Below are 9,761 nucleotides of genomic sequence, written 5' to 3'. Positions count from 1 at the left end.
CTCTCTATCTCTCCCTCCCTCTCTCTCTCTCTTCCTTCCTCCCTCCCCCTCTCTCCCTCCTTCCCCCTCTCTCTCTCTCTCTCTCTCTCTCTCTCTCTCTCCCTCCATCTCTCTCTCTCTCTCTCTCTCTCTCTCTCCCTCCCTCTCTCTCTCTCCCTCCCTCTCTCTCTCTCCCTCCTTCCCCCTCTCTCTCCCTCCTTCCCCCTCTCTCTCTCCCTCCATCTCTCTCTCTCTCTCTCTCTCTCTCTCTCTCTCTCTCTCTCTCTCTCTCTCTCTCTCTCTCTCTCTCTCCCCTCACTCTCCTTGCCCCCCCCTCTCCCCCCGTACCCCACCCCACCACCAGGTAAAGAGTGTGAACCTGACGGAGGGAGAGCATCTCTCCATCCAGGGGGAGGATGAGAGCGGGGGGCCGCTGGTGCTGGCCAATCAGAGCCTGTTGGTGGAGGGTCAGGTGATCCGCAGCCCCACCAATGTGCTGTCCGTCTTCTTCCGCTCCATGGGGGAGGGGAGCCTGGGGGTCTTCCAGCTCCACTACCAGAGTAGGTCCAGGAAACCCATGACCACGCTTTTATTTTGAAATGGATTGATGCTAAACTGAAAAGATACTTGAGCCAAAACTGTTGGGTCGTTTCGCTATTTGACTCGCAAAGTGGTTGTGGATGTACCGAGTCCCCTAGAGCTGCAGTATCTTTCTGTAAAAATTGAGATTGCATGTTTGGACTGGCGTTTGACTGGACTGGCAGGACATTTATTTAACAAACAAATTGGATTTTGTTGTGTGTTCTGGAATGCTGGCATTCTATATAAGCACACTCAGGGGCGGCATCCCGCCAGCTTTGTTTGGTTCTGTGTAAAAGCAAAGACAGCAAAATGCCGGATCTCTGTTATGGCAATATAGAGGGATCTCTGCGTAAAAGGGCCTTATGTCTCTCTCTCGCACACATGCACGCACGCACACACACACACACACACACACACACACACACACACACGCACACACTAACACACACATCATTTTCTTATCATATATGTTTTAACTTTGTGTGTCTTCATTATCATTTAACACAATGTAATAATTTAACGCTAATTATCTGATTAGATGTTTGGTAATTGCTTCACTGAATCCGACCTTATCAGCCACGACTTGATATTGGTTTGTAGTGTGTCGTACTGCTGTGTGAAAGAACACATGAGCAGGTAGTGGCTGTACCGAAGCAGTGCAGATGTGACAGGAATAGAGACAGGGCGGAGGCACTGTGTTGAGCCCCCCTGCACTGTTCCCCCTGTCCAGTTCAGTCCATCACCACTGGATTATCTCTGTACCAGGGAGCACACAAGAACAGAACAGTGGTTCACAATAAATGCCCTGGATTATATTTCAAATAGGAAGTGCAAATGTGTTGCCTCTGCGGGGAAATTCGTTTTGTGCTGTGTTACGTCAGTTCCAACACAATACCTTATTGTCACAAGACATTACACAATCCTAACTGAATTGGGACTCATGTCGTCTAGTTTTAGTGTTTTGCATTGGCGTCGGTACGAAGCAATTCTTGGCATGGGTGGCCTGAGAGGGAATTTAACCATTTTACCCGGCATTGCTTATACCGCACCATACAAGTTGAGCTGCACAGGACCACTTATTTTAGACTCACACACACAATCTGCATCAATACGAGAATCCATTCCATTAAGAGACTATGTCCCTAATGAGATGATTGCACAATTATTGCACAACCCCCTGAGACCATTAGCCATTAACAGCAGGGCGCCTTTTAGTAGCGTGGTTGATGCAGGCTGGAAGGAGAGCTACGACGGTTTGATGCTACGCTCTGAAAACCCCCTCTACCTTGTTCCCTGAGGGGCTGAGACAAAACTCAGCATGCAAGACAGAGATGGGATCAGACACTGTTTTCTCTAACAGAGAGAGAGAGAGAGAGAGAGAGAGAGGTTGAACTCAGACCGCAGGCATTGAAGTAGTAAACCTCATAGCGGTTTTGTAATACAATAGCGATGGAGACAAATCTGTAGGTTTGTATCTTTTAAATTAATTCTTAATTCAATTATAATTACAATTTGATTCATCAAAAACATTTAACCCCCAAAAGACGTTTGCCTGGATGCAAATCTTTTTTTCACTTTGGAACACAAACACTGCTCAATTGCCAACACGAGTTTTGGCACCGTAATTTACATAATTTTTACATAATCAGAAAGCGTATGGGCTTTGGTACCTCCCGTTCCAGGCCAAACACTGATTCGCTGATTCGCTGAGTCACAATCCCAACAGGAGGGTGGCTTTTAAGTGTTATGCCATAAATAGCCTCCAGATCTCCTTTATTTCGCTCATAGCTGCTGCATATAGCTTGGCTAACTGTAATTATTTACATTTTTTTCTTCCAATTTTTTCTTCCATCATAGTCTTCAGGCTGAGCTGCGCTCTCCCCAAGAAGCCTCACTTTGGGGAGGTGTCCGTGTTGGACTTGCTGCCTGGGGGGATCGCTCGCTTCAGCTGCCATATGGGTTACCACCTGCAGGGGGCGCCAACACTGGTCTGCGTCAACGCGTCGCTGCCCCAATGGAGCGGCAGAGAGCCCAGCTGCAGAGGTAACTTATGTTGACATGTGTTTAGTTAAAGCCATTTGAAAACCGAGCCGTTATTGACATCACAAGTGGGAGAATCCGCCCAGATGTATGATAGACAGATCAACCTACCATCCTACCCAGTGGCCTATGCCAACTGGTCCATTCTTCAGCATATGTTCAGTTAAGAATAGTTGATGTGGCAGGCTGGCAGCCTAGCCGTAGTCCATCCAATTACTAAGAAAACACCTTGTTTTCTGTTATGAACTATGTTTCCTAACATACAAATCCTATCAAAATGCTGGTAGATGTTGATGCTTATAATGATATTGTAATCGTCTCCTGTTAAATATATTTTTATGTTTATTTCATTATTATGTTTCAAATATTTGTTTTTGTACAATTTCAGTTGGCAGCTGAAGGATTTACCCTCCCATTGGCTTTAATCAAAAAGCTCTGAACATCTCACCAATATAACTACAAATTTAAAGTTCCTTTTTTATTCATAAAGTTGAGCTACAAGTAAATATATTTATTGAGCTATGTTAATAATTTTCCACCAAAGGGTGTTTTCACTAAAAGCATAACTCGGATGATAGGCATAAATTTATTCATAATATAATAATAATAAAATAATATTTTCAGGATGGATTTATCAATTTATTATTTATTTTATTTATTCATTTTAATTCCTCATGTATCCAGAAAGTCTAAAGGACTGCAAACATCTCCTGGTCTTTATGATGTGCTAGCGAAAAGGATTTCCTTGGGCTACGATCCAGTGTATTTCCATAACAGAGCTTTGTTCTGCCCGACATAAGGAACGATCCTTCGGCAGTGATTTGAATAACATTAGTAAGCAACTGCAGAGCCTACTTAATTGGTCTTGGAGTGAAGGCAATCGTGCATAAAAATACAACTTTAAAAACAAACAATCGTATCATCCATTTGTGTACACATTATTCTGGTTGACTGTTATCCTCATAAGACATCAATAAATCTTTCTTGTGTTTTCTTTCTTGAAGTATTTTTCTAAACGTTTGCGTGGGATAATGAAACCGATACGACTACTTTTACGTGAACAGTTGGATCTGAAGTGAGACGGTTTCTGTGTGTTTGTCGAAGCCCTATGTGGGGGGTCCGTGAAGAACGCCACGGTGGGGAGGGTCCTCTCCCCGTCCCCCCACCCGGGACCCAACGCCACCCAGGACCGCTCCTGCTCCTGGTCCCTGGAGGCCCCCAGGGGCCAGAGGCTGCACCTGCATCTGGAGAGACTGGCCCTGGGGCCCACTGATAGGTGTGTCTGTCTGTGTGTTTTATTTCAGTTGGTTGTGCTGAATAACTAGGAAGCTAATTAACTAAGTGACTAATTAATTAACTGACAAAGAGAATGATTAAGTTACTCACTCACTCCCTCACTAACTAGTTAACTCAGTTGACTGATTGAGTTCAACTAACAAACTCCTAAACACCTTACCCTAACAAACTACATAACTAGCAAACTGGGAGCTTGGGTAACGGCTTGTTGAGCAACAGGGAAAATAGGACTCAATAGCACGACTCGGGAGGCAAGAGTCTGGATAGAAAGAATGGTCTCTGCTAGAAGATAGGTCGGTACACAGGAAATCAGTTGACGATCAAGGCAAACACCCGGAAGGTAGAAGATCACGGCATAGCGGGTCAGACTCGGTACACAGGTAATCAGCTGGAGATCAAGCAAACAATCCGGCAGGGCGAAGGCAAAGGCATGGTCGGAAGTAAACAGGCAGGAATCAGAAAACCGGGAAGCAAAATAATCACCCGGAGAAGGCTGGGACGCTTGAAATAAAGAACAAAGACGAACTGGCACAGAGGAAGGGAAACACGCTGCCTAAATACACCAGGGGGGGAATTTTAATGAGGGACAGGTGAAAACAACCAAGGCGAGTGAGGACTGTCACAGATGTGAGACACCGAAGAAAAGGGAGGAAAGTAATCGATTAAGAGGACGAGATCTGACTGCCTGCTTACTGACTAATGAACTGACTAACTAATTAACTAGCTATCTTGCTAAATGACTAACTAACAATTCACAAGCTAGCTTGCAAACTGACTAACTATCAATTCACAAGCTAGCTTGCAAACTGACTAACCATCTGACTGACTAGGAACGGCATCAACCAACCCACCTATTCACTTATTAATTGACCATTCCATCACTCTCTCCACCCCAGGCTGGTGCTTTGGAGCGGGCTGGACGCCGGGTCGGTGGTGCTGTTTGATTCGGGCCGGGGCAATCCAATCCCGTTTGAAGGGGTGATCAGTGAAGGTCCGGCGGTCAGGGTGCAGTTCATCACGGACCAGCCCAACCACAGCACCGGCTTCAACGTCCGCTATGAAGGTACCGACCCTAGCACCTAGCAAATGTAGAAAATGTCACATTTTATCTTCGAATTATTCTTCATCGTCCTTGCACCGGAAATTTGTTTTCAAGATTGGTACATGAAACACGTCTAACACAGCTGAAAGAAACAAATAGGAAATTGAACACATTGTAATTTACGACCATCTTATGACTGCCCCCTTTTCATGTCAGGCCATTTTACCACATTCAATCCCAGCCGTCCCTGAAAGGATTGCGCCCTCTTTTGTATTGCTGTTTAAAAGGGTTACTTGCCTTGGGGGGGGGGGGGGGGGGGGTCTCCACAAGGGGGTCTTCCAAGGTGCATTCTCAGACTACACTGCATGCTTGCTTATGTCTTGATCACGGCTATTCAAAAATATATGGAGGATTCGGAGAGGTGCGCTGGACACCATTTTCCAAAAGCTCAGCTCTGGTGTTGGAAAACCCTGTTCAGTATGGACAGAAAACGGCAAAAAAAAAAGTATTTACCGCCATACAAGTAAACCCTAACCCGGACCTTTACGTGACTTGTCTCCCCCTTGTACTCAGCGTTTGAGCGCGGCCACTGCTACGAGCCGTACCTCCAGAACGGTAACCTGAGCACGTCAGACCCGGCCTACGGCGTGGGGGCGGTGGTGCAGTTCAGCTGTGACCCGGGACACTCCCTGGAGCAGGGCCCGCCTCTCATCGAGTGCATCAACTCCAGGGACCCCTACTGGAACGACACAGAGCCCATCTGCAAAGGTACCCGTGATGGGATGTCTGTTGATGGGGGCATTACGAGCTGGCTGTCTCCTTGCATGGTTTGACACTGCCGTCGGTGTGTGAATGGGTGTATAAATAGGGGAATGTTATGCAATGTTGTGAAGTGCTTTGAGTGGCCACTAGTTAGAAAAGAGCTTTATAAGTCCACTTACCAGTTACCATTACCATTATGGTTTTAAATCCAAAACATTTAACTCTGGCTATTTCAGTTGCAGTTCTAGCGCTTATTCACTGAGGGATTATCGTAGGACAAGCACAGGTGTCGCTCATAACACAAATTGTACTTTTGGTCCTTTTGTGTACCAGGGCGCGGGTAGAAGAGCTGTCTGCACTAGTTTAGTACCTGTGCCCTGATACTCATTTGAGGGAGCATCTGGGATTGTTTTATGCCTCTATGAAAATGATCCATTATTGTTAATCCAATGACCAGGTGTGTGAAAGTCTAAAAACACTGTTGATGGGGTTTATCATCTTTATACAAATCAAATTAATTACATTGGAGTACATTTGTTGTGTAGGGTAAATAGGAAAGAGGAAAAGTTGTTGATTTGTTGAAATGAGTTTTGGCTAAACAATTTTTAAAAATTAATGTGTAGCCTCAAAGTCTTATATCTGAACCATTATGAAAACCCGAAGCACAGCTGGTAGTGCCACTGCTGATTAACTCAATAAATAAGACAAAGCTAGAGGAGAAACCGCACTAATAAAAAACAAAACACAGAAAATACTTGGCTTGTGTTTCTGATCCCCATGGCTCTGCGGCCTGTTTTCCAGGAGTCTATTCTCTGCACTACGTCATGCATCACAAAAAGCTACTTTTGCGGCTACTCCAGTTTAGATTGAACGCCTTGATTGCATTCTCACCCCTCACTTCGGATAAAGTGCCAGGTAAATGACTACATTTCCGTCTAAAGCGGAATATATAGTCTCCGTGATTGGCTGTCGGTGAAGTCCGCACCAAGGCCATTGTGGTTGTAGTTAAAGCAGCCGGAGCACTCAAACTGTAAGAGGGGCGCGACATCCTTCAAACCTCTGTATGCATCAAGCGCCCCCCCCCCCCCCCCCCCCCCCCCCCTGTGCTGTGCAGCGCTGTGTGGGGGCGGGCTAGCCGGCCCGGCCGGGGTCATCCTGTCTCCTAATTGGCCAGAGTGGTACGGAGAAGGGGAGGACTGCAGCTGGAGGATCCACGTAGGAGAGGACAAACGGGTGGTGCTCGACGTCCAGCTGTGAGGAATATGCATGCATGTATTCATGCACATGCACGCGCACACACACACAAGCACACACACAAACACACACACACACGCACGCACACACACACAAACGCCTACACGCACACACATTCTCGTGCATGCGTTGACACAACACACACACAAACACACACACATGCACACACACACATGCACACAAACCCGCACAAACGCACAGACAAACACACCCACAGAATCTTAAAGTCAGCTTTCTCAATGTCTCCACCCACTGACTTGCAGTTTATGTTTCCTCTAGTGGATATATTTGTAGCAATGTTTTATAAATGTTGTTGCTACCCTTTGAATCCCTGTTGAATAAACAACACAGAGGTATTAGCCTAGTACAACAACAGCAACCACCACAACAACGATCACGACCCTTATATTTAGCCTACTTCCACTACATTTATCCTACAACCTACAACGCATTAAAGCCTCTGCAAAAACACCAACCAAATGGCGCCTAACACGATCACATGAACACCTGTTGTTATCCACTATTCAGCCACTTGAAAAGTAGATTTCTCTTTCTCTTTCTATCTGTCGCTCGCTTTATCTCTCTCCCTCACTTCCTGTCTCCACCACTCCAACCTTAATTATCTCTTTCACGCACGCACGCACGCACGCACACACACACACACACAGAAACAGGCACACACACACACACAAAATTTTCTCTCTTTCTCTCTCTCTGAACCTCTGTCCCCTCTCCTCCATCTTCCCCAAACTCTTTTAGAGGAGTGTGTCTTAGTGTGTCTGTCTGTCTGTATGAATGTGCGATTTCCTCGACAACCGTCCATCCGGTGGACTTCACACTCGGCGGGTGCTTTGGCGAGGAGCCAATGAGAGTGTGACGTTGTTTGGATGAGTGGTTCTCCAGAGAAAGCCGCAAGCAGCAGCAACAGCACCGGAGGCTAAGCAATCGGCCGTTCCAAACACGCCCGTGGTGATTGGGCACACACTTGTCCTGCTTAATAATGCATTCTCCCTCGCCTCCCTCCCTCCCTCCCCCCCATCCCTCCAGGCTGAACATCAGCGACAGTGACATGCTCACCATCCTGGACGGAGACGAGGTCACAACACGCATCCTGGGCCAGTTCGTGGGCGGCATCAGCCCCTTCAAGATGGCCTCCACGACCCCTGACCTCACGGTGACCTTCCACTCTGACCCCGCCGGCCTGGTGTTTGGTAAAGGGGAGGGCTTCATCATCAACTACATGGGTAAGGACGGCCTGAATTCTGATGTTGATGTCGAAGGTCAATCGATCAGCTATTTGAATCCGTCATAGTGAAATATGAATCAAAATGGCAGTCTAATATTGATGAATTGCAATTGAATGTAAATGATCCATATTCAATTGCAATTAATCGCTATAAGATTGTCATTTTGGATTTGTTAATTTGATCCGGTAATTTTGGGCTGTGATTGATTTGATAATCACTGTGATTGGTAATCAATCACATTCAATTTTCGTTCAATCTGAATCAAGTGTCATTGGTCGCAAACAATTGTTAATCAGTCAGAATCAATTCTCAATCACAGTTCAAACCCTTTTAAATCTCAGCGAAACGTAAATGAATAAAAATCAAATATGAGCTGGTATTTATTCCCCACCACGCGCCTCAACTTGTGTTCTCATCCCCTCTCTCTGGTGGGTTTCTGTCTCCTATTTCTCTCCTGTCTTCCTCCATTCGTCCTTATTCAATCACATCCTATTTGTTTCAGCATCTCAACGGGCCCCTCTCTGTATCCTGTGCATGTACAGAACACGCACACACTCACACACACACACACACACACACACGCACACGCACACACACACACACGTACAGCAAAACACTCATACACACAGGCACACACATAAAATATCCATGCACACATGTACACCCATCGACACACACATGTCCCCACACATCAATACACAATGCACACAACCACACGAATGCTCCCACCAACACAACCTTACACACACATATACACACACACACACACCCACTCACACCATGCAAAGTAATTTGCTATGCTCTCCTTATCCGACACCTGCCAGCGTTGTGTAATGCATATTGTGCGCATGTACGCATTGTTGTCCATGTGCGCTTCCCAGAGGGTCTCATCAGGCAGACACAGCGATAAGGCATCGATTCTTTGATTAAATGCGAGCATGAATACACACACTTTGGGTGTGTGTGTCTGAGTGTGTGTGTGCGTGTGTGTGCTTGTGTGAGCGGTTGTCTGGCCTCAGATAACCTACCGCCAATAAAGAATGAAAAAGGAGAATTGATCGAGAAATTCTTAACACACAGTTACATGTAGACTTGTAACCCTTCATGTTGTAAATGCATAATCTATAATGCCTGACACACTCACTAACACACACACACACACACACACACACACACACACACACACACACACACACACACACACACACACACACACACACACACACACACACACACACACAAACACTAAAAGCTTTGCAACAGAACACTTGCAACAGACCATCCATTACCTACTACATCAGACGGTTGATTTTCCAGATGTTTGTGAATAACTTATGAGGCTAAGCCCTTGTAATTAAACACGTGACAACGTGAACTCAGCATGCATTTAATGGTCTGGAAATTGAGTGTGGTTGGTATGTCTGACTGCTGCATTTAGAGACATCCACACACCTCTGCATAAATCTATAAAACACGTGTCGCCAGATGAATAAGTAACACACTTTAGCTGGATGGATTTGTTTCCACCATATTCCTAAAACGCTTGTGCATCCTCACCA

At 45.9% G+C, this 9,761-nt stretch overlaps 1 protein-coding gene across 1 annotated transcript in view; it reads left to right on the top strand.

The window, feature by feature from the left end:
- Window positions 1-9,761, top strand: part of sez6l (seizure related 6 homolog (mouse)-like) — a gene marked incomplete at both ends in the record, with an annotated part of 31,644 nt that overhangs the window by 15,676 nt on the left and 6,207 nt on the right. Inside the window, 7 exon segments of the mRNA XM_079755918.1 lie at window positions 344-539; window positions 2,419-2,604; window positions 3,706-3,877; window positions 4,794-4,960; window positions 5,513-5,707; window positions 6,816-6,954; window positions 8,003-8,199. Coding sequence (XP_079612044.1) covers window positions 344-539; window positions 2,419-2,604; window positions 3,706-3,877; window positions 4,794-4,960; window positions 5,513-5,707; window positions 6,816-6,954; window positions 8,003-8,199 — 1,252 coding nt within the window.

Source organism: Pollachius pollachius (genome assembly GCF_949987615.1).
Source record: "Pollachius pollachius genome assembly, chromosome: 18".
NCBI lineage: Eukaryota > Metazoa > Chordata > Actinopteri > Gadiformes > Gadidae > Pollachius > Pollachius pollachius.
Note: the sequence above shows the minus strand (reverse complement) of the source record. Positions and strands in the feature narration are given on the sequence as shown.